Source organism: Stegostoma tigrinum, chromosome 3 (genome assembly GCF_030684315.1).
Source record: "Stegostoma tigrinum isolate sSteTig4 chromosome 3, sSteTig4.hap1, whole genome shotgun sequence".
NCBI lineage: Eukaryota > Metazoa > Chordata > Chondrichthyes > Orectolobiformes > Stegostomatidae > Stegostoma > Stegostoma tigrinum.
In genome coordinates this window covers 105,257,014-105,282,671 of record NC_081356.1, presented here as the reverse complement: position 1 = coordinate 105,282,671, position 25,658 = coordinate 105,257,014, and the positions used below count along the sequence as shown (strand labels likewise).

The following is a 25,658-nucleotide window of genomic DNA, read 5'->3' as shown; positions in this document are numbered from 1 at the left end:
GAGGTAAGGCCCACTGGTCTATAATTACCAGGGTTGTCTCTACTCCCCTTCTTGAACAGGGGAACCACATTTGCTATCCTCCAGTCGTCTGGCACTATTCCTGTAGACAATGGCCAGTTAAAGATCAATGCCAAAGGCTCAGCAATCTCCTCCCTGGCGTCCCAGAGGATCCTAAGATAAATCCCATCCGGCCCGGGGACTTATCTATCTTCACCCTCTGTCGGATTTCTAATACCTCTTCCTTGTGAGCCTCAATCCCACCTAGTCTGGTAGCCTGTATCTCAGTATTGTCCTCGACAGCATTGTCGTTTTCTAGAGTGAATACTGTCGAAAAATATTCATTTACTGCTTCCCCTATCTCCTCTGACTCCACACACAACTTACCACTACTATCCTAGATTGGGCCTAATCTTACTTTCGTCATTCTTTTATTCCTTAAATAACTATAGAAAGCCTTAGGGTTTACCCTGATCCTATCCGCCAACAGCTTCTCATGTCTCCTCCTGGCTCTTCTGAGCTCTCTCTTTAGGTCTTTCCTGGCTACCTCGTAGCCCTCAAGCACCCTGAGCCTTCACATCTCATCCTAACATAAGCCTTCTTCTTCCTCTTGACCAGAGATTCCACTTCCTTCGTAAACCATGGTTCCCACGCTCTACAGCTTCCTCCCTGCCTGATAGGTACATACTTACCTAGGACACACAGGAGCTTTTCCTTGAATAAGCTCCACATTTCTAATGTGCCCATCCCCTGCAGTTTCCTTCTCCATCCTACTTGTACTGGAAAAACTTGCTCTGCCATTCACCGTGATCATGGCTGACATTTATGGGCCATTTTCCTCCACTGTGTTTTAATGTCCACCATTGTTCACAACTGGATGTGACAGGACCTCTGGACTTTGATCTGATCCACTGTGGAATTTCTTAGCTCAGTCTATCACCTGCTGGTTGTACTGTTTGGTATGCAGTAGAGTTAAAGGTTTACCTCATTTTTAATATATCTGGTCCTGATCCCAGAATGCCCTCTTGTGCCCTTCGTTGTACATGTTGATCACCTGATGCTGATGGTAGAATGGGGGAGATACCAGGCTATACAGACTGTGCTGGAGTACAATTCTGCAGCTGTCAATAGCCCACAGCACCTCATGGATGCCCAAACACGAGTTGCTAGATCTGTTCAAAGCCTACCCCACTGAGCATGCTGACAGTGCTACACAAACCAATGGAGAGTATCCTCAAAGCAAACACAGGACATTGTCTTTGCAAGGACTTTGCAGTCACTCTTGGGAATACTATCACAGACAGGCAGATTTTTGCTGAGGTATAGTAATTTGTTCTTTTATCTTGGAGTCGTAGAGTCAAACAGCATGGAAACAGTATCTTCAGTCCAACCAGTCTATGCCAGCCATAACCCCAAAATAAACCAGTGCCACCCACCTGCCTGCCAGACTGAGTCTCTGGTAGCTGGCAAGAAAACCAACAAGATTTTGATAAAAACAAACAGGGACAGGACTTTTCACTCCAAACATTTCTTATCCATGTATTTATCTAAATGCCTTTTAAACGTAACCATACCCACATCCACCTCTTCCTCTGGAAGTTAATTCCACACACAAACCGCGTTCTGTGTAAAGAAGGTGTAGAGCTGGATGAACACAGCAGGCCAAGCAGCATCAGAGGAGCAGGAAGGCTGATGTTTTGGGCCTAGGCCCTTCTTACGTCAGCTTTCCTGCTCCTCTGACGCTGCTTGGCCTGCTGTGTTCATCCAGCTCTACACCTTGTCATCTCAGATTCTCCATCATCGGCAGTTCCTATTACTTTCTGTGTAAAGAAATTGGCCCTCATGTCTTTTTTAAAATCTCCCTCCTCTCACCTTAAAAATATGCCCCAGAGTCTTTAAATTCCCCCAATCCAGGGAAAAGACACCTGCCATCCACCTTATCTATGATTTTATAAACCTCTATTTGGTCACCCGTCAACCTCCTACGCTGCAGTGAAAAATGTCCCAGTCTAAAAAGCATCTCCTTATAACTCAAACCCTCCATTCCCGGCAACATTCTGGTATATCTTTTCTGAACCCCTATCAGCTTAATAATATATCTTTCCTATAACAATGTGACCAGAACTGGACACAGTACTCCAAAAGAGGTCTCATCAACATCCCGTACTGCCTCAACAGAACGTCCCAAATCCTACACTCAAAGGTCTGAGGAATGAAGGCAAGCAAGATAAATGCATTCTTAACCACCCTATCAAAACGTGATGCAAACTTCAAATAATTATGTGCCTCAATCCCCAAGTCTCCGTTCTACAGCGCTATCCAAGGCACTACTTTTAATTGTACAAGACCCGTCCCTGTTTGTTTTTACCAAAATCTTATTGGTTTTTTTCATCAACTACCAGAGACTCAGTCTTGCAGCAATGTCCTCTAGGACTCAGCAAGCTCAATCAGTATTGGTGCTGATAAAACCATTCTTGGTGTTGGACATTGAAGTCTCCAATCCAGAGTAATATCTGTACCCTTGCAATCCTCAGTACTTCCTCCAAGTGGTGCTCAGCATAGGGGAATACTGATTCATCATTTGCAAAATGATGCAATATTTGGCAAACACTTTTTATGAATTGGAGGTGCAGTGTCTTTCTGTGCTTGCATAGCAAGCTCACAATACAAACCAGAGGTAGCAGAGGTTCAGTCTCCTCTATAGTGAAGGAGAATGACTCATCTTGAAATGACTGCACTCACTATCAAACAGAAATTGCTGGGAACAGAATGTCCATTCATGCTGGAGAATGATGTGGAAGATAGAATGGAATCAGGAGAGGGGATAATCATGATCATTTCATGCCTCTTCATGACATCAATTTATAAATGTACTTTATTTTGAGCGTTTACCCGCACTTTTACAGATTTCCTACCTGTCCATTGTTCCCCAATTCCTTTAATCTGCTCCTCAGTGAAATTCCATTGGACAGCAAGTTTCTTCCAATCTTTTGGTTTCAGTTGATGGTTTGCCAAACTCCATATGGCCACACGGAGCTGGCTCGTTTCTGTGGTGTGATCTGGTTTGAATGACAATGGATAACTCCTTGGTGGAATTACAGAGCTATCCTGGACTTCCTGAAACATAAAGGACCATATTTAAAAGCATACAAGAGCTTTTTCCAACTCTTGATGCAGCTGTGATATGGATGGCTTGAGCTACGCTGCTCAGACTATCATTCAGTCCAAGTAATACCGTATCCCAGAATAATTAGCTTAAGAAACTGATTGAAAAAAAAATGAATCATTGCAACAGAGCGCATTTTTTTTTAACTTCGCTCATGGAATGTGGACATCACTGGATGGACAAAAATTTACGACCCATTCCTAGTTGCCCTTGAGAAGGAGGTGGTGAGCTGCCTACCTGAACCGCTACAGTCCATTTTATGTAGGCAGACTCACAATGCTGTTAAGGACAGAGGTTCCAGAATTTTGACCCAGCAACACTGCAGAAACGATATATTTCTAAGTCAGGGTGTTGAGTTGACCGGAGGAGGACTTGCATGTGGCAGTGTAGCCATGAATCTGCTGCCCTTGTCTTTTTAGATGGCAGCTGCTTTCTCATTTTTCTTGCCACTGTGTGACTGTCTGGGGTCCCATGTGGGGTAGTAACTTGGGGGACTGGAAGTCAGTGCATCTGCACGCCAATCAGCATGCATAGGAATGCAGTTCAGAAGGACCACTGGATGGTACCAGTCGTGTGTTTGGAAGGTGCTGTCTAAGGAACTTTGGTGAATTTCTGCAGTGCATCTTGTAGATCATACACACTGCTGCAACTGAGCATAGTTAATGGAGGGAGTGGACACTTGTGGATGTAGTGCCAATCAAGTCGGCTACTTTGTCCTGTATGGTGTCAAGCTTCTGGAGTGATGTTGCAGCTGTACCCAACCAGGAAAATGGAGAGTATCCCATTACACAGCTGATTTGTGCCTTGTAAATGCTGAACAAGCTTTGGGGAGTCAGGTGGTGAGTTACGCGCCATAGGATTCCAAGCTTCAGAACTGGTCTTCTAGTGACAGTATTTATACGGCTAGTCCAGTTCCTGGTCAATCGTAATTCCCAAGATATTGATGCGTGAGTAATGCCATTGAATGTCAAGTGATTGTGGTTAGATTCTCTCTTGTGGGAAACAATCATTGCCTGGCACTTGATGCTCTGAATGTTATTTGCCACTTATCTGCCCAAACCTGGATACTGGCCAAATGTAACAAAAACCAGACATGGAATGCTTTCACATCTGAGGAATGACAAATGGTGCTGAACACTGCACAATCAATTGGTGAACATCACCAGTTCTGTCCTTATGAAGGAGGGTGGGTCATTGATAAAGCAGCTGAAGAAGGTTGAACCTAGAACACTATCCTAAGGAATTCCTACATAAATGTCCTAGATGTAAAATTATTAACTTCCAAAAACGACAACCATCTTCCATCCTGCCAAGCCTGACTCCAATGTCCATCTTCCACTTGATTCTCAGTGACTCCAGTTTTGCTAGGGCTCCTGATGCCACACTCAATCAAATGAAGCCTTGATGTCAAGGGCAGTTACTCTCACCTCACTTTTGGGACTCAGCTCCTTTGTTCATGGCTCAACAAGGTTGGAATGATGTCAGGAGCTATGTGGCCCTGGTGAAATCCAAACCAAGTATCAGAGAGCAGATTATTTATTGCTAAGCAAGTGCTGCTTGATACATCTTCCATCACTTTATTTATGATTAAGAGTAGGCTGGTTGGTAGTTATCCAGGTTGCTTTGTTTGGTGCATGTACAGGTTATAGGTAGGTAAATTTCCACATGGTCAGATAGATGCTAGTGTTGCAGCACACTGGAACACTTTAATTAGGTGTACGGCAACAGGTGTTCTGCAGCACATTTTCAGTAGTATTGCTGGAATGTTGTCCAGCTGACAGCCTTTGTCGTATCCAATGCATCCAGTAGTTTCTAGACATCACATAGAGTGAATTGAATTGGCTGAAGGCTAGTATCTGTGATGCTGAGGACCTCTGGAGGAGGCTAAGTTGGATCACTCAACACGATTGGCTACTATCATTGGGTACCTTTTGTACAGATGTGTTGGGGTCGTCCATTGTTGAGGATAGGTATATTTGTAGACCCTGTTCCACCAATGAGTTCTCTGCGTCCACAGCCACTTTGATAACACCGTGAGATCTCTGCATTCCACAAATTCTGATATCTTGCGCTTTATATATTTTCATTGCTTTGTCATTGGTGGTCAAGCCTTCATTATCTAGGCCATAAGTTCTAGATTTCCTTCTCTAAACCAATCTTATTCTCTCTTCTCCTTCAAAACACTCTTTAAGGCATGCCTTTTTGATTTTGCTTTCGATCATTCCTTTCATTATCGTGGTTTTGTCCTATGAAGTACCTTGTGAATTTTACTGCACTAAAAATGCTATATTAATGCGCCAGAAACAGAAATTGCTAGAGCAGCTCAGCAGGTCTGTGAGAAGAAAGCAGAGTGAATGTTTCAAGTCTGGTAACTCTTCAGCAGAATCAAATCCACGTTGTTGCTTACTGGCGCCCTGAACTTTGAACTTTCCCCTGGATTGCTGATCATTAAAAGAAAACCTGTAACAACCATTATAAGTTGGTTGGTTTTATTTCCATCAGGTCCATTCTGGATCCAGTATGACACTCAAAATGTATTTGTGGCACTTTCAATTTCAATGTGCTTTGGACCTCCGGGACTCAGCTGTCTTCAAAACAAGTTGCCATGCTGTTGCTCCTTTGGACTAAAAAACTTATTGTTTATTCCTGGATCTGCTCACTTGCATTCATGTGAGTACAGATGCTGGTGCAAAGTTGTGCGAAAAGCCTGCTGAACTATAGGAGACTGTTCAACAGCAGTCTTTAGGAGCTACAAGGATAGGAGAGAACCAGTCCTTAGCTCTTCCACTTCACACGTTTTTGTGTGTACTGGTGATCTCTCAAGGGCAGGTCCTCTGCTCACTTCTCCACAACTCATGATCCTGTGCTTTCTTCTTCTATTGCTTTAATGACACTCCCATTTTCAATTTCATTGAACAATAGGCGATATGAATGGAAAAGGAATCAGGAAGTAGTTTCCCCACAGGCTTCTATGATGAAAGAAACAATTCCTCTTCCCAAAGAATCTGCCACCCTTAAGCAACCATTGTCCTCTAGCCCTTGCACTATCACTGTCAAAAATTCGCAACTTCTCCCATTGAGTACCTTAAACAGGGATCATTCACTTTGGCCTGAGATGACTAAGGATGACAACTCCCCAACATGTTCAATGACCCAATTAGTTATCTTTGCAAAACCAATATCCTGCAGACATTAGAAATCTAAAATAACAATTAAAAATGCTGGAAATGCTCAGCAAATAGAATTTTCTACTGGGCTTGTACAAAACACCATCAACAAGCCGAGGGGTGGGGGTTACTTTTGATGAGAAGCTGAACTGGACTAACCTAATAAATATGTGACTGTACAAAAATAATCAAGATGCGCAACACGATTCAGGATAAATACGTCCAATAATTGTCCTTTATTCACCACTTTAAGTTTTCATTCCCCCACCATCTCCAATGCACAGTGGTGGCTGTGTATATCACCAACAAGATACAACTCTCTAAGGCTCCTACAACACGATCTTCCAAACCATTTATGAAATTTTCCATCTCCAAATTTCCCTCCAAGCTACACACTATTCTGGGATGGAACTATATCGCTGTTCCTTCACTGTCATGGGTCAAAATCCAGGATCTCCCTCCCTAACAGAAGTTAATACACAACAGTTCAAGATGCTGACTCACCTTGAGATCAATTAGGGATGAACAATAAATGCTATCCTTTCCAGCAATGCAAAACCTCTTGACATAATGCAAAACAACTCAGACTGCTCAAATGTAATTGGCGCTCACCGGGTAACAGGGAATGGCACGAAGCCAGAGAAAAGGCATGCTGCGTTCATTCTAACCTTCAAAGTCTCCTGGAAAATCACGCATGCTGTGACCATCCAATAACAACAGGTACAGGAAAACATACAAGTAAGTTGCAGGAATAGGCATTTGGCCCCTCCAGTCTGCACCACTTCTCAATAAGATTGTGTGTGACAAGGTACACTTGTGGAGCCAAGTGCTCAGGAAGGAGAGTGCCACAACAAGGGGAGTTCTCTTGTTGGGTCCTGGTAGGACATTCCAGCTCCCACTGCCTCAAAAGGAAAGCAAATAATTTTTGGCCCCATTCTAGCCCCTGCTCCTCTTCCTTCTCTCTTCCCAGATAGGAAAAGTGAGGTAGATTTCCTGCTAAACTGTCAGTTAACTTGTATTCATAATAAGCATAAATCTCTGCAAAGGAAAGCCCTTTGTGCCAAGGCTCAGCACATTCCTGGCAGTTTTGCAGTAATCACTCAGAGTGGCTACAACTCACCTGCCCAATTTGTGCAAAGTATCCAGATTTATGACTGTTTTCACATGCAAAATTAATAATGTTGGCATGTCAAAGTCAACTTGTTCAACAACCTCTATTCGCTAATTTCACAATATGGGCGTTCAATTTTACAAGAGCTTGAAAATAAGAAAGAGAGAAATTTGATGCAACAGGAAGAAACTGAGAAGAGTTTATAATGCTGTTGTTTGTTGCTACGATATGACCGCAATCTGACACCTCAGTACAAGTGTACTGTTCTTTAAAAGGTGTATGCGCCTTTCAATGCACTCATTAGGTACAAGAAAAGGAATGGATCGGTATTCAGCTCTTACAATTAATCATCAGCTTGCAGAAACAAGCTGAAATAAGTCAGCAGCCAAGTGTCACATTGATATTCCTTCCATGTGAGCAATAATTTTAGTTGACAGATCATTAAACTTTATAATACAAATGTCTTTTTAGTACATAAGAAATGGACTTTGTTTAAAACGTCAGCAATATTTCATCAACAATACTAACATTTTATCCAAAAATTAATATTTATATTGTAAAGTGGAGTGAACAAAATGAAGATCCTGGAGCTAGTTCAGACAGATGGTGTAGAATGGGAGATAACTTACTCCCTGCTGTGTCTGTTACCTTCACTGGACATTTTAAAGCACTTTACAGACATTGAAGTATTTTTTGACATGAATTCTCAGTAAAGTAGCACAGGATAGAAGCTGTCACAAACAACAACGTGAAAATGACCAGACAGTCTGTTTCAGTAATGTTAATAAATTGATGGATAAATGTTGCCTAGAATACTGGGGGAGAACTCTGCTGCTCTTCCTCAAAATTGGAGCTTGGGATCTGTTTCATCCACCCAAGAGAACTGACAGGGGAACAAAGTGTGACACTGGATGAACACAGCGGGCCAAGCAGCATCTCAGGAGCACAAAAGCTGATGTTTTGGGTCTAGACCCTTCATCAGAGAGGGGTTGGGGAGAGGGTTCTGGAATAAATAGGGAGAGAGGGGGAGGCGGACCAAAGATGGAGAGAAAAGAAGAGAGATGGAGAGAAAAGGTGGAGAGGAGAGTATAGGTGGGGAGGTAGGGAGGGGATAGGTCAGTCCAGGGAAGACGGACAGGTCAAGGAGGTGGGATGAGGTTAGTAGGTAGGAAATGGAGGTGCGGCTTGAAGTGGGAGGAAGGGATGGGTGAGTGGAAGAACAGGTTAGGGAGGTAGAGACCGGCTGGGCTGGTTTTGGGATGCAGTGGGGGAAGGGGATGAGCTGGGCTGGTTATGTGCTGCAGTGGGGGGAGGGGACGAACTGGGCTGGTTTTGGGATGCAGTGGAGGAAGGGGAGATTTTGAAGCTGGTGAAGTCCACATTGATACCATTGGGCTGCAGGGTTCCCAAGCGGAATATGAGTTGCTGTTCCTGCAACCTTCGGGTGGCACCCTTGTGGCACTGCAGGAGGCCCATGACGGACATGTCGTCAAAAGAATGGGAGGGGGAGTTAAAATGGTTTGCAACTGGGAGGTGCAGTTGTTTATTGCGAACCGAGTGGAGGTGTTCTGCAAAGTGGTCCCCAAGCCTCCGCTTGGTTTCCCCAACGTAGAGGGAGCCACACTGGGTACAATGGATACAATATACCACATTGGCAGATGTGCAGGTGAACCTCTGCTTAATGTGGAAAGTTATCTTGGGGCCTGGGATGGGGGTGAGGGAGAAGGTGTGGGGGCAAGTGTAGCATTTCCTGCAGTTGCAGGGGAAGGTGCCAGGTGTGGTGTGGTTGGAGGGGAGTGTGGAGCGAACAAGGGAGTCACGGAGTCTCTCCGGAAGGCAGACAAGGGTGGGGATGGAAAAATGTCTTGGGTGGTGGGGTCAGATTGTAGATGGCGGAAGTGTCGGAGGATGATGCGTTGTATCCGGAGGTTTCTGGGGTGGTGTGTGAGAACGAGGGGGATCCTCTTGGGGTGGTTGTGGCGGGGGCGGGGTGTGAGGGATGTGTTGCGCAAAATGCAGGAGACGCAGTCAAGGCCTTCTTGACCACTGTGGGGGGCAAGTTGCAGTCCTTGAAGAACTTGGACATCTGGGATGTGCAGGAGTGGAATGCCTCATCGTGGGAGCAGATAGATAGATAGAACAGTACAGCACAGAACAGGCCCTTCAGCCCACAATGTTGTGCCGACCATTGATCCTCATGTATGCGGTGGAGGCGGAGGAATTGGGAATAGGGGATGGAATTTTTGCAGGAGGGTGGGTGGGAGGTGTATTCTAGGTAGCTGTGGGAGTCAGTGGGCTTGAAATGGATATCAGTTTCCAGCTGGTTACCTGAGATGGAGACTGAGAGGTTCAGGAAGGTGAGGGATGTGTTGGAGATGGCCCAGGTGAACTTGAGGTTGGGGTGGAAGGTGTGGATGAACTGTTTGAGCTCCTCTGGGGATCAAGAGGCAGCACCGATACAGTCATCAATATAACGGAGGAAGAGGTGGGATTTGGGGCCTGTGTAGGTGCGGAAGAGGGACTGTTCCACGTAACCTACAAAGAGGCAGGCATAGCTTGGGCTCACGCGGGTACCCATGGCCACCCCCTTTGTCTGCAGGAAGTGGGAGGAATCGAAAGAGCAGTTGTTGAGAGTGAGGACGAGTTCGGCTAGGTGGATGAGGATGTCGGTGGAGCCGGACTGGTTGGGCCTGCGGGACAGGAAGAAGCGGAGGGCCTTGAGGCCATCTGCATGAGGAATACAGGTGTATAGGGACTGGATGTCCATGGTAAAAATGAGGTATTGGGGGCCAGGGAATTGGAAGTTCTGGAGGAGGTGGAGGGCGTGGGTGGTATCATGGACGTAGGTGGGGAGTTCCTGGACCAAAGGGGAGAAAATGGAGTCCAGATAGGTGGACATGAGTTTGGTGGGGCGGGAACAGGCAGAGACAATAGGTCGACCAGGGCAGGCAGGTTTGTGGATTTTGGGAAGGAGATAGAAACGGGCCATGCGGGGTTGGGGAATAATGAGGTCGGAGGCTGTGGGTGGGAGGTCCCCTGAGGTGATGAGGTCATGGATAGTATTGGAGATGATGGTTTGGTGCTCGGGGGTGGGGTCATGATCAAGGGGGCGGTAGAAGGTGGTGTCGGAGAGCTGGCGTTTGGCCTTGGCGATGTAGAGGTCAGTGCGCCATACTACCACTGCGCCACCCTTGTCTGCGGCTTTGATGGTGAGGTTGGGGTTGGAGCGGAGGGTTGCCCATTCTGTGGGGGATAGGCTGGAGTGGGTGAGAAGGCTAATGTTCTGGGGCTGAGGACTCAAATCCCAATATGGCATTTGGTGGAGTTTGAATTCAATAAATAGAGAAAAAATCTGGAATTAAGAATCTGCTGACAGCCACAAAACCATTGATGGCTCACTGGCTCACTAATATTCTTCAGGAAAGGAAATCTGCTATCCTGACCTGGTCAGGCCTATGTGTGACTCCAGACCCAAAGCAATGTGGTTGACTCTCAATTGCCCTCTGAAATGGCCTAGCAAGCTAGTGCATTCAAGGGCAGCTAGGAATGGGCAATAAATGTTGGCCAGCCAGCAGCACCCACCTCCCACCAGCAAATAAAAAAGGCAAGGGAGCTGACAAAACACAACGTTTTTAGTTGCCTAACATCAGGTTCTTCACAGCTGGTGGACTGACATTTATTTAAAATGTTTAATTTGGGGAGTAGCCTAAAATAGTCTGTAAATCATTTCAGTCACCTCTCCAATTTTGTTTTAAATTATATTTGAAATGTTTAGCCACACAGTTCATGGCAGATTGTGTGTTCAGTGATGTACGAATGAGTTTGCATGGAAGAACAAGAGGAAAAACAAAACTTCAGAGCAGGAGAGGACATTGTGCCCAAGATGGAAACTTTACCCCATTAAACTGAAACAATGGAAATGTTGTTATTATGGCGGGTCTATCTTACTGAAATAATTTTGTTCAGATATATTCAGTAGTTACTGAGAAACGCAGAACCTTTTATGAACTAAAAGCAAATTGCAATTAAACCAGATCAACTAGTTTTGCCCGAGATAGCTTGATCAGTTGTATGTGGAGGTCAAGGAATTGCAATGCCTCCAAGGATAAAACCTTATAATATTGTCAAGAATCACAATTCAGCATTAAATGTAACAAATACTGACTTTCTGCCCATAGAAGCATACTCCTATAAAGAGCCAATGCATGAGAAAAGGAAAAATGGACCACATTAAAATAATAGTCATTCCAAAGGAGACCATTTGCCACATGAAATGCAGGAAGTAATCCAGCTAGTCCTACTCCTCTGTTTATCACTGTTGCCCCATTCACTCAGTTCCCTTAAGTGCCCATCCAATTTCCTTTTGAAATAGTTGATCACTGAGCATGAGGTCAGCACATTCCACGTTATTACCAATGTGCTGGATAGGTGCCCCGCATCAGCTGCTCAAAACATTAAATGTACATCTCCCAAACATTATACCGCTCACTAATGGGAACAGCTTTCCCTAATCTACTTAGTGAAAGTCTCCATCAGTTCCTCCCTTAACCACCGTTCCATGAAGGAGAACAATCCCAGCTTCTTCAACCCAATATTCTAGTGGTCATCAAACTAGGAAAGTTCAGCATAATTTGATACTCAATACCTATTTATGAACATGAATCAATTAGGACATGTGGCATTTCTACACAGTTATTGTCTGTAAAATTCAGTAATAATTAGTCCATATGTTTAGGGCTTTTTTTAAAATTATCAGAAGGTGCAACCATGCAAACTCTTGAGTGAAACACTGTTGCATAGTGCTTTGACATATGGCATTGGACACAGATTCAATTTGATTCCTATTCAGGTAACAGTCCTGAGGCTGTGCACTCCAGAACTTGCTGCGTCCATGGCAAAGCTGCCCAGTACAGCCACAGCAATGTAATTTACCTGCCAATTTGGAAAATTGTCTAGGTATGTCTGTCCTCAAAAAATAGGCCAAATCCATCTGTCTATTCTCAATCATTGAAAAGCGATGGAAAAGATGTTGAGGGTGCTCACAAAGGAAAACAATCTCTCCATATCTATCCGGTCAAGCCTGTTAAGTAATCTTAATGTTTCAATCAGATCTCCTCTCATTCTACAAAACTCCAGTGAGCATAAGCACAATCTGCTCAATCTTTCATCACAAAAGAAAATCCTACCATACTTGAAATCAAGCTAGTGGTCATTCTCTGGAATGCCTTCAATGCCAGAATATCTTTCATAGCATATTTTAAACTACAGGAAAATAGTTGCATTGATCTTAGAGAAACCATCATAATTAAATGTTAAGGAAACAGTTGGGAAAATGCAAGATTGTCCTAAGCTTTGTCTAGTGTACCTGATTCTCAAAGCAACAGTTCTAAGTTGACTCACCTCTTTCCATGCAGAGTATCTTTCAGCTTTGATTATCATATCCACAATAATAATATGGTTGACTCTTGCTGCTACTCCCAGTGGAGTTTTGCCTTGCTGCAGAATAGTAAATGAAAAGTTTAAAACATTTTTCTCTGGAAATTGTACTTCCTGAATTCCAGTTGCTGACATTAGAATAATTAGCATTGGCAAAAAATATGGTTGGCACATTTTTATTCCGATTTGTAGCAAATAAGTGACCAGGTACAATATTCACTCAAGCATGAAAGCAGTAATTATTATATTTTTTGATATATCTCTTCCATACTTTAGGGATTTAACTGAACATTTCTAAAAGTAACATGTTGCATCTTTAATGGTGTTAAATTAAGAAATACCCTGAGTAAACTAAAATGGGTTTCATTGAAAGAAGATACAAATTTTATACATTTGTTTACTTATAAGCATGTGTACTCTCTGCGACTTTGTAAGCATGGAAGGAAGAAATCATATATTTGATACAGACAAGTGGATCAAGTGAATCCTTTGAAGAGTTCAGGCGTATAGGGGAATTCTTAACAGGGAATTCTGGAGGCCAAAAAGGGGATATGAATTAGCCCTAGCAGGTAAGGTTAAGGATAATCCAAAGAGACTATATAAGTACATGAACAGCAAAAGAACAGCCAGTGAGAGAATAGGGCCCCTTGGAGGTCTGTGCACAGAGGTCTGTGTGTGGAACCACAGGAGATGGGTGAGATTCTAAACATATTTTGCGTCAGTTTTTACTATGGAGAAAAAAATGGAGGCGAGGGAACTCAGGGAAATAAATATTGCTATTTTGGAAACAGCCCACATTGCAGAAGAGGAAGTTCTGGAGCCCTTAAAAACATAAAAGGTGGCTACAGCTCCCAAACCTGATCAAATGTATGCTACCATGTGGTGGGAAGTTAGGGAAGAAATTGTGGGCCCCCTAGTAGATACATATATATCATCTACAGCCAAAGGTGAGGTGCTACAGGGTAGTTGATGTTGTACCTTTATTTAAGAAAGGCTCTAAGGAGGAGGCTCGGAATTATAGACCAATGAGTCTGATATCAGTGGCGGGCAAGTTGTTGGAGAGGCTTCTGAGAGATAGGATTTACATGCATTTGGAGAGGCAAGGATTGATTAGGGATAATCAGCATGGCTTTGTACGTGGGAAACCATGTCTCTCAAAACTTGATTGAGTTTTTTTGAGGACATAACCAAAACGTTTGATGACAGCACAGCAAGAGATGGTGTCTACATGGACTTTAGTAAAGCCTTTGACAAGCCTTTAACGAGTAAAATTAGATCACACGGGATTCAGGGAGAGATTTCCAATTGGATACAAAATTGGCTTGACAGTAGGTGACAGAGGGTGATGGTGGAGGGTTATTTTTCAGACTGGAGACCTGGAACTAGCAGTTTTCTACAGGGATCAGTTCTGAGACCACTTTTGTTTGACATTTATATAAACAATTTGGATGAGAATTTAGGAGGCACAGTTAGCAAGTTTATGGATGACACCAAACTTCGTGATATAGTCACAGTGAAGAAGGTTGTCTAAGATTACAAAGGCATCTTGATCAAATGGGCCAATGGGTTGAGGAGTGGCAAACAGAGTTTAATTTGGAGGTATTGCATTTTGGTAAAACAAATAAGGACAGAACTTATACACTTAATGGTAGAGCTCTGGGTAGTGCTGCTGAATAGAGAGACATAGGGGTTCAGTAGTTTCAATTCTAGCAAGACAGCCTTGCAGTCTCAAATGTTTATTTCTTGATAAGTGGTAGCTATGGCTACTCAATGATTACAGATTCAGTACCACCTTTACTGACTTTCTCTGATTCCGTTCCAATATCTTCAATATTAATTATACTTATGTGTAGCCTATTGGAGTTTGCTTGCCAGTGTGGATTCGATGGGCCAAATGGGTTCCTTCTTAATGTTATGATTGCAGATCATAATCTCAGAAACCCCGAGGGCATACTGAACTACTAACTGCAACATAATAAAATGTGAGGCTGGATGAACACAGCAGGCCAAGCAGCATCTCAGGAGCACAAAAGCTGACGTTTCTCTGATGAAGGGTCTAGGCCCGAAACGTCAGCTTTTGTGCTCCTGAGATGCTGCTTGGCCTGCTGTGTTCATCCAGCCTCACATTTTATTATCTTGGAATTCTCCAGCATCTGCAGTTCCCATTATCTCTGATACTAACTGCAACACATGTTTTTAAAAAGATGGCTGTGAATGTAAATTCAGTGGCTGCTTGGGGAGGAATTCTGGAAGGTCACATCCAAAAGTGCCAAAGAGGGTTCAGCTTGAGAAGTTTACAACAAAATGAACTGTTATTTCTGGAGCTACTCGAGTGCACTAGCCTGGGTTTGAGCACTGGTGTGATATACAAGTCACAGCTGAAGAACTAACCACTAGTCACCCGTGAGTAACAAGTACCAGAAAATAAACCCTTCTAAATGCTGAAAGCTAATAAAGTAAGCCAGTTCAAAGGTAAACAAGTCAAAAGAATTTTGACTAACTTGCAACGCCAAGAATCTAGAAATCAACTGTTCAGCTAACAACATCCTACTATCTAGTACTTGCAAGTGACTCAGAGATTGATCCAGATATTTGACTTTTACCTTTCCTTGTGCTCAATTCTTACTTCTAATCTGTTTGGGATGCGCGTGGAGTCCTGTTATTTCTTCTCAAGTTTAGTCATTTTAAAAGGCTCAAAAACTTGGTTTAGGAGAAAGGTATCCGCAAGGGAAAGGATCCCTTCTGTGACCAACCAGGGGTGGGGGAGCAGGAAAGTAAAGAATTGGGGCCAGTTCAACCCTCTATGCCTGGGAGCTTAATGATTTGCGGTAGCCCAACTGGATCCGTAACAAACCGGGGAAATTTGTCGGAGGACTGGGTGGGACATTTGCCATAAAGACTCTACTTTAAAGGAACTAATTTTGCTGTCTAGCATGGGAGCAATTGCATGTTTAAACGAGATAACTCGAAACCACTCCTCATAGAATGTGCTACTTTTTAAAAGCTATTCAAATGATTTCTAATGACAATAAACCATACAAAGTGCTCCAGAGAATCCTGTGAACCCGCACCACTGTCCATTTTAACTTTAACCAATTTAGCCTGAACACAGACTTTGTTGAACTGTATATATGTCGAAACCATTTAATACCCAACACACCATCCAATATGTCACATTGTGCCCAGTCATCAAACCTTATCCTTTTGTTTCAAGTCAATATCCGCTTTCAAGAGCAGTTCAACCAAGTCAGTTCTTCCGAGCTCAGCTGCCAGATGCAATGGATTCTGGTTTCTCTGGACAACAAAAGATTAAATTGCCTTAGAACATTTTAACTTATTCCCTTTAGGGTTATACTAGGTTTGCTACTCATTATTTTTTCCTTGCTCTGTTGATAATCCCAGAACATGCTAATTCTGCAAAGTGGAGACAGTTTCAGAGTCCATGTACCCAACAAGAGAACACTTCCCTCAATGTGCTCTACCAATGAACAAACAAGAAGAAATATTCACTAAGGAAGTCAGAGGAATAGGACATTCATTTTTATACTTCCTGATGTAGGTCTTTCTGTCAAGCCTAAGAAATCATTTAGAAACCATATTTTAATTGTAAGTTAGATACATGTGTGATATTGGCACTCAGTCCTTAAAACGTCACCGATCATACGCTTTAAAAAAACTCAAGTAAATCCCAAAACAAAAGAACAATACTGTAACATGATAAAATGACATGAATTTTAATATTCCTCACCTTCCATCCTTTTAACTCATTCACTACATTTTTGCAACTGTTTTCAATTCTTATGTCGTATACTGAATATGACAATTTATCAAGCATTTCAATTCACTGGCAAAAACTCAAGCAGCTTTGCAAAAGCTGGTAGAAGCGCTAGGTTAAAGATAACTGAAAAATATTAGGGCCACTATCCTACAGCAGTCTGCGCCCTTGCCCACCCCATGTCCCCCAAACAGAGCTGGACTCTAAGCAGATCGAAAGTATACAAAATTTAATCTGATCTAGTTGAACCAAACTTGATTCGTCCATATTAGTTCATGCCTAGTGTACATCTGCTGGAAAGCCTTCCAGCAAGATTACAAACGGCAGGTTGTGGGAGTACATCTTAGATAATGCACATTCAATGACCACAAGAATTCCTCAATCCTTGAAACATTCCTGCCCACCTTGGAAAAACGGAACCACTTCATTTTGATAGTGTCCTCAGTCTGAATGCCCTTCGCAAATCCTGTAATTTGGGCAGGGCTACAACAAGGGCCTAAGGATGACTTCTCATGGCCCTAATGTGTTCTTGCCCAACTGTAAGAGGGGAAAATGCAGCAGGGGACTGTTTAGGTCTTTCTTGCTTCATCTATGCTGGATTAGAATGCTCAGTTCCCTTTATGAGGAATCTTCCTGAATTCCAGGGCAACACTGATCAAGTGAAGGCTCAGCATTAGCAGAGATAACAAAGTGTGGAGCTGGATGAACACAGCAGGCCAAGCAGCATCTTGGGAGCACAAAAGTTGATGTTTCGGGACTAGACCCTTCATCAGAAAAGGGGAATGGGGAGAGAGTTCTGAAATAAATAGGGAGTGAGAGGGAGGCGGACCGAAGATGGATAGAGAAGATAGGTGGAGAGGAGAGTATAGGTGGGGAGGTAGGGAGGGGATAGGTCAGTCCGGGGAGGATGGGCAAGTCAAGGGTATGGGATGAGGTTAGTAGGTAGGAAATGGAGGTGCGGCTTGAGGTGAGAGGAGGGGATAGGTGAAAGGAAGAACAGGTTAGGGAAGCAGCGACGAGATGGGCTGGTTTTGGGATGCAGTGGGGGAGGGGAGCAATCTGCCTCCCTCTCTCTCCCTATTTATTTCAGAACCGTCTCCCCATCCCCCTTTTCTGATGACGGTCTAGGCCCGAAATATCAGCTTTTGTGCTTCTAAGATGCTGCTTGGCCTGCTGTGTTCATCCAGCTCCACACTTTGTTATCTCAGATTCTCCAGCATCTGCAGTTCTCAATAGCTCAGCATTAGCAATCTCTTTTGCTAACCCTTTTTCTGGTGTTGTGCATTACTGCAACCAGAGGAAAATTAGCCTCCGTGTAATTCATTCCCAAACAACTATGACACATTCTGCTATTTGTCTAAATCCATACAGTGTGACCAGCCTTTGAAAACTTACTTCATCGACAATGTTAACATCACACTTGGATTCCACGAGGAGTTGCGCAACTGAGGTGTGTCTGTTTTTAACAGCCAAATGTAGAGGGGTTTCCTTTTTCTATAACAGATTAAAGAAAAAAATCACAGGTCAGAATGGCTCATGGTGTCACTATGTATGGCTTGTATTTCTGAGCTATATCCCCTTTTCACAGCCTGTGGTACTTACATTATTTTGAACGTTACAATTAATTCCAGCATTGATAAGAATCGAGGCAATGGAAGTATCACCTCTCTCTGTTGCAATGTGCAAGGGACTCAAATTGGTCTGAAAGGGAATTAAGTAAAATTTGTCAAATTATGTTTAAGAATGAACCAGCATGATAATTCAGATAATGAGGCTACTGGACACCCTCTAACTCACAACCTGCCATGTGACTAATTCTTAGCTGAAATCGCAGGAAAACAAATCTCAATTTCTACAATTTAAAAAAAATTCAACCATATAATATCTTTAATTTCAAACTACATTTCATATTTTCAATATTGCTAACACAATGCAGGAACTAGCATTTCACTGCAGAGATCATCCAATATTGCTAATGTAGCTCTGATACCACAGCTAATACCTAAACATTTTCTCATGGGGTATTTAAGGTGGAAGACAGTGGTGTATTTAGTCCTTGATCTCACAGTGATTCTACTGAAATTATTTCTCAAAGATGATCGTGTTAAAGCGGCTAACTTCATTTCAATAAAACTGCAGTTGTCACTTTCATCAGGATGAATGGTCTACTTCTGCTTCTACACCTTCTGATCATATTTTAGGAAACAAAATGTAAAATAATCTAACCAGCTCCATTTTGGCTTCTCAAAGTATTATAATTCTCTCCCTCTCTAAGCCCCTCTCCTCTCTCTTTTCCCTGGCAATTACAACAATTTCTCCCATTCTTCCTTGCCTCCTCTCTCTGCTTCTTCTCCACTTGACCCCTCTGCCCTTCTCACCACTTTGCTCCTTGCACTCCATTTCCCACTGTCATGCTTCTCAGTCTCATCCTCTGCTCTACTTCCTTATCTCCTCACATTTCCCTTCCCCTCCTGTCCAGTTCCCTTGCACAACTCTCCTCCATCTCACCACTCCTTTCTCCTCCCCCTTAACTTCTCAAACCTTTGCCTACCTCTTTCCTTCCTGTAGACTCTTATACTCTCTCCATCCCTCCTTTCTCTCTTTTCACCCCTCCCCACTTATCTCCATTTCTTCATATCCTATACCCCATCCAATACCAAATCAATAATTCCATTGCCAGTCCAGCCCACCTTTAGGATTTGGAATGGCAGACAGCCAATGAGAATTTTTTGAAAATAGGTAACAGTGACACAGGCACCAGCAGCTCTTCACCTGAACATTAATGATGCCTATGGTGTACCTGGTGACCAGTTGAATCCTGGAGCTAAAGAAATCTCTATCCCTATGTCTCTCATTTCTTTTGAGCCTAGAGATAAATATACAGAAGGAGCCTCAACAAATCTAAATGAGACAAAGGATTCCTTTCTAAAGGATATAGTGTCTGAGGTACCTTTGGTAAAATATCAATGTCACTTCCGGCTTCCAGCAACAGTTGCACACATTCCTGGTGATTTCCTACAACAGCCAGATAAAAAGCGGTTTCACCCTCCTGTCAATAATAGAGGTGTTATTGTATAAAACACATTTTCACTGCTCCGGTAATCTAGACATTGAGAATTTAAGTGCACAGGTGCAGTTTCCTGAGAATATCTATTTCAGTCATGAGATTTCATCAAGCATATCCCAATCCTTTATTAAGTTGATTATTTCCCCTCAGCTTTTCAAGATACTGAAACTCCAAACAACTTATTTAAGCTTGGGCCAGAGAACTAGCATGAATTTTAATTCCAATCCCTCTGATAGCTCAACAGTTTGAAATAACAGAATGGGTGAAATTTCATACGTTCACATGTGTTATTAATGAATTACACCATTTATTGCAGAACACGCAGTTTCTGGAACATGAATATGCCCTGAACTAACCAGCATCAACATAGTCCAGTAGATCTTTTAAAAGAACGTCAACCTTTTCTTTAAGGCACTGACAAGCAGAGACAACACAAACTATTTCTAAACATCTATGATGAATCTGCCCATTTTTCATTATTTTCTGGGATGTGAGCATTACTGGCTAGGCCAGCATTTATTACCCATTCCTAATTGCCCTTGAGGTTATTTTCTGATATTTGAAAGGTACATGAAGAGTAAGGATTTCTCGTTGACAACTTCCTTGCAATAACTTACCTCATTCTCCTCATCTATTAGATTCCACTCTCTCAGCAGCTCCTCAACAACTGCTGCGTGACCATTTTTGCCAGCAAGGTGTAAGGGTGTGTTACCTTCCTGCACAATAGGAGCAAAAACTTATTTTATTAGTTCAAGCTAACACCAGAAAAATCTTTGAAAGAGACAGTAAAGAAAAATGACTGCTGCAGCCACTGAAAGATAAGGGGAACTAAGTGGATATCACTTATTGACAGGCCACAAGCAGGACAAATTAAATGTCTCTCTTCAATCCTTTAAGATTGTAAGATTCTACATGAAAAGAAACCTCACTGGCATTCACAAGAGAAGAACAAATATTTTGCTTCTGTCTTCACTATAAAGGATACAAAAACAAAATTCCAGTAATAGCAATCAAGAGACGGATTGGGTGAAATTAAAATTATGAGAGGAGTGGTACTACACGAACTAATGGATCTACAGGCTGACAAGTGACAGATGGATGTCATTCTAGGGTCTTAAAAGAGGTTACTATTGAGCTAGATACGCTGGTGTAAAATTTTCCAAAATGCCAGAGATTCAGGAAAGGTTCCATCAGACTGGGACATAACAAATGTAATCCCCCCTTTTCAAGAGGGCACAGAGGTAGTAAGCAGGAAATAATGGGCAGCTTGCTCAACATCTATTAAAATCAAATCATTAAAGAGGTGACAGCTGTGCACTTAGAAAAACCTAAGACAGTTGGGAAGATTCTGCGAAGTTCTGAGAAAGTAAAATCATGTTTAACTAATAGCCTTTTTTGAAGGAGAAAAAATGCTCTTTGGATAAAGGGGAGCCCAAAAGCTCATGGTATAGAGGACTAACATATTAGTATTGACAGTAGATTGGCTGGTTGGCAGAAGACAGAGAGTATGCGTACATGGATCTTTTTTCTGATTAAGAGGATGTGATGAGTGAGGCCCCCAAAGAATTTGGCCTAGCAGCTAACTTTCTACAATTTACATCAATGACTTGGACGAGGGAAGCGAAAATACGATCACTAAATTTGCAGATGTGGCACAAAGATGAGTAAAAAAGTGTACCCTGAAGATAATACAAGGTAAATGGATACAGAAAGGTTGAGTGAATAAGTTAAAATGTGGCAGATGAGAGTATAGTGTGGAAAAATGTGGAGTTGTTCATTTTGGCAAAAAGAATCAAAAAGCAGAATTTTGCAAGCATGGACTGGTTGAGCACAGTCAGTACTCTGCCTATTACAAACCACCAAAAGATATGCTGCTCCTGCCCAAAAATACTGAAAACTCTGGATATGCTTCTTACAGATGCTTAGTCATCTTGATATCAGCATATTTCTGACTCTCCAAAGCTTATACACCACTTACCATCACTTTCACCTGACATCACACCAGCACTGAAGTTCATTTACAGAATTTGTGTACTGGGCAGAATGTCTTTTTGGCTTGACAGTAGCATTCAGTCATTGGAGAATACCATTTGTGTTGTTAGTGCACTGTTGCTTTGTGAAAGAGTTCACCAGTTGCCCAACTTTGGCAATTCTTTACCCTTCAACTGCAATCTGAGATAAACTGGGCACTTTTCAGGACCAAACAGTTATCTTCAGCCCATTTGTTAGTTTGCACAATTCGCAATTCTTAAACCACAATAAGTAAACCTGCTCAACATTTCTTCAAATAAAAACCTTTACCACAATGCCTCCGATGAAACTACATTCCGCCTTAAATAAAGGATTAAAACTACACCAATGCTCTGTATAGTTCAAACAAGACTTCCCTCTTTTATACTCCATTCCTTTTGCAATAAAGGCTAACACTGCATATGTCTCCTTAATTACTTGCTATACCTGTACACATAACTTTTGTGTTTGATATGAGGTCTCCCAGATCCCTCTGTGCCACAATATGTAGTCTCTCTCCGTTTATATAGCATTCTGCTTTTCTATTCTTCCAACCACGGTGGATAACCTGACACTTGCCCACAAGATATTCCATCTGAAAAATTTTTAGCTACTCACTTAGCCAATTTACATTCTTTCACACTGCCTTTTTCTCTTCTCACAGTTTACCGACCTACAGCAAATTTGACTCAAATATCCTCTGTCCATTTATCCAAGCCATTACTATAGATGGTAAATTGTTTAGGCTCTAGTACTGCTAATTGTGGTATCCAACATGTCACAATCTGACAACCTGAATGTGACCTATTTCTCCCTCTCTCTGTTTCTAGTTAGTTTTCTACCAATCCTCCATCCATGCTTATAAGCTACCCAACTCTATGAGCTCTTATTGTGTGGAGCAGATTTCTATCTTGTCAAATGCCTTTTCAAAATCTGGGTACATTCTGCATTTACTCATTCTCCTTTATACACCCTGCCTGTTGCATCCTTAAAGAACTTCAATCTGTCAAACATGACTTTGCTTTCATAAAACCGGTGACTCTACATAAACACATCACGAATTTTAAAACATTCACAGAATGAGTCAAAAACCGAAACTGCTAAAGAAACACAAAAGAGGTCTTGTGACATCTGTGGAGAGAAATTAGAATGAACGATTTGAGACCAGTTAGATTCATAGAATCCCTATAGCACAGAGGCAGGCCATTTGGCCCATTGAGTCCACAACAACCCTTGAAGACCATCCCACTCACCCAACACCCTCACGCTATCCTGTAACCCTGCATTTTTCAAGGCTAATCCATCTTGCCCACACATCCCTTGACATTATGAGCAATTTAGTTTGGCCAAACCACCTAACTTCCAAATGTTTAGACTGTGGGAGGAAAGCACAGCACCCAGAGGAAACCCACGTAGACACGGGCAGAATGTGCAAACTCCACACAGAGTCACCCAAGGGTGAAACTGAACCCAGGTCTCTAGCACTGCGAGGCAGCAGTGCTAACCACTGAGCCACCGTGCCACCCCACCAGTGCTTGCTTCATCAGTTCTGCAGAAGGATCACTAGACTTAAAATATTTATTGCTTCTCTCCACAGATGCTGCCAGATCTGCTGAGTGTCTGCAATTTCTGTTTTGTTTCAGATTTCCAGAATCCACAGATGTTTGTTTTATATAGAAAAAGTATTTGGCTGGAAAGGCCAGCATTTATTGCCCATTCCTATTTGCCCTCGAGTAGGTGGAATTAAGTCACCTTCATGAACTGCGAATGATGTGGTTAACACTCTCAATACAATAAGGGTCGAAGTTCCAGAATTCTAACCCAGCAACAGCACAGGAACTGCAATATAGTTCCAAATTGGGATGGTAAGTGATTTGGAGCGCAATTTGCAAGAACTGGTGTCCAATGCATCTTGCCCTTGTTCTTCTAGGTGGCAGAGGTAGAGTTTTAGAAGGTGCTGTCAAAGAAACCTTGGTGAGTTCCTAAGGTGCATTTCATACATAGACAGTAAATACTTCTTCCACTGAGCATTAGTAGTGTAGGGAATGAATGTTTAAGGTGGCAGGTAATGTGCCAAAGAAGTGGGCTGTATAATCTTAGATGGTGTTGAGCTTCTTGAGCGCTGTGTGAGTTGCACTTTTCCAGGCAAGTGGAGGGTTTTCTAGAATATTCACAACTTGAAAGTGATGGTAAGTGGTGCATAAGCTTTGGAGAGTCAGAAATATGCTGATATCAAGATGACTAAGCATCTGTAAGAAGCATATCCAGAGTTTTCAGTATTTTTGGGCAGGAGACCTTCATCATTTTTTGTTGCCAATGATGATCCATTACTGTGAGAAAGGGCAAAATTTGCTTGCAAACATTAAGAGATGCTGAAGGTTGAACAATAAGTAATGCGGCCATGTAAGTAAAAACCATTCAGATGCTATTACCTTGTCCTTCTCCTGAGTAGCATATTCAAACTCAGCCAAAGTCTTCACCATTTCAAGATGTCCGTTTTCAGCTGCCAAGTGATAAGGTTTTTTACCCTTCTGTAAAAGAAGAAATGCAGTAGTTCACTGCAAAACTGCATTTGCATTGTACTTTCTCCCAGGCTCTTCCTGGAAATTTCACTTGATGAATCTATAATGGACAGAAACGGGAAGCAACTCTGCCGAAATCCTACCTCCCCACTATTTATATGCCCAGGTACGTCACCATCCACTGCCAAGATGACAAAGTGTGCAGCTGGATGAACACAGCAGGCCAAGCAGCATCTCAGGAGCACAAAAGCTGTCGTTTCGGGCCTAGACCCTTCATCATCACCATCCACTACCATACTGGCCTAAAACTCTAGCAGAAGAACCTGTCTGCTATACATGATACAAGACTCGAAATTTAACCAGGGTCAGAAGACATCTCTGGGATAGAGAGAAGTGTTGGCCAATAATGGAGGCATGCAAAAAGCCAACTTTCCCAAGATACTGCATTAGATCAAAACCACAATTTTATGCATGTTTCTCCCATTTCTTTTAGGTATGTCTTGAAAAGATTCAGTCAAAATGAACTATTGTTTAATTTTGTTTTTCATACCTCTGTGGACTTGTTCAAATCCAACTGCGCTTCTTTAACTATATATTGTACAACTGAATTATGGTTGTTTTGAGCAGCACAGTGGAAAGCGTTCATTCCTTCCTAAAGGCAAGGACAAGGTGATTTAGATCTTTTCAGCAATAAGCAACTGTCATACTATAAAATATTAATAGAATAACATTTTACATCAACTATTACCGTCAATTTAGAAAACAGCTATCAAAAAATGTCCAGCCTTCTAATGGGTTATAATCAGTGAACATCTGTAAAATCAGCCCTGAATGATAGTCAAAATTGAGATAAAAATAATAACATCTGGTTAGTGGAGTAAACTGGAGTGTTCTTAATCCTTCCTACTTCAGGCTAGCAATCAAAGGTTAAAAATACAACAAATTTGAAATTGAATTTCACAGGATTATGAAGTAGACATGATGCAGTGACATCAACTTGCATTGTTTTTAGATCAATATCTAGTCTCAATGCTTTTGTCATCTTTGTAGAAGATGAACATTACTTTCTGGAGAGGCACCTTTTGTCTTAGTATCACAAGTATCACTTTTTAAAAGCTAAATAATGGTGTGTTTAGATGACTGGTGTGTTTAGATGACTGGTATCTGCAGTAAACACTCAAGCAAAACAGTCTAATATATATTGCTTAGTTAAACATTTACAAATCTGAAAAACTGATACAGTGAACAAGAATATTATGATAGTTTAACAGAAAGTTACATCATTATCACCGTATGCTTTAAAGACTTAGAAGTTTACCACTGGCCCAATGCTTCTTCCCAAAATACACAACTCTTAAATAGACAAAGCAACATGGGGCAGCAGTAATGAAAACAATCTATCTGAAT

General features: G+C 42.2%; 1 protein-coding gene across 4 annotated transcripts in view; it reads right to left on the bottom strand.

Moving 5' to 3' along the window:
• Positions 1-25,658, bottom strand: part of LOC125450997 (ankyrin repeat and death domain-containing protein 1A-like) — a 100,166-nt gene that overhangs the window by 59,700 nt on the left and 14,808 nt on the right. For all 4 annotated transcript variants that reach the window (XR_007247190.2, XM_048527587.1, XM_048527588.2 and 1 more), the window contains exons 6-14: positions 24,802-24,903; positions 24,162-24,260; positions 20,337-20,435; positions 19,603-19,701; positions 18,255-18,353; positions 18,048-18,146; positions 16,073-16,171; positions 12,842-12,937; positions 2,913-3,114 (exon numbers count right to left, since the gene is read on the bottom strand). Coding sequence is in view for 3 of the 4 variants with exons in the window: in XM_048527587.1 (XP_048383544.1) it covers positions 2,913-3,114; positions 12,842-12,937; positions 16,073-16,171; positions 18,048-18,146; positions 18,255-18,353; positions 19,603-19,701; positions 20,337-20,435; positions 24,162-24,260; positions 24,802-24,903 (994 nt within the window). In the remaining variant the exon portion in view is untranslated. The remainder of the gene's footprint in view (positions 1-2,912; positions 3,115-12,841; positions 12,938-16,072; positions 16,172-18,047; positions 18,147-18,254; positions 18,354-19,602; positions 19,702-20,336; positions 20,436-24,161; positions 24,261-24,801; positions 24,904-25,658) is intronic.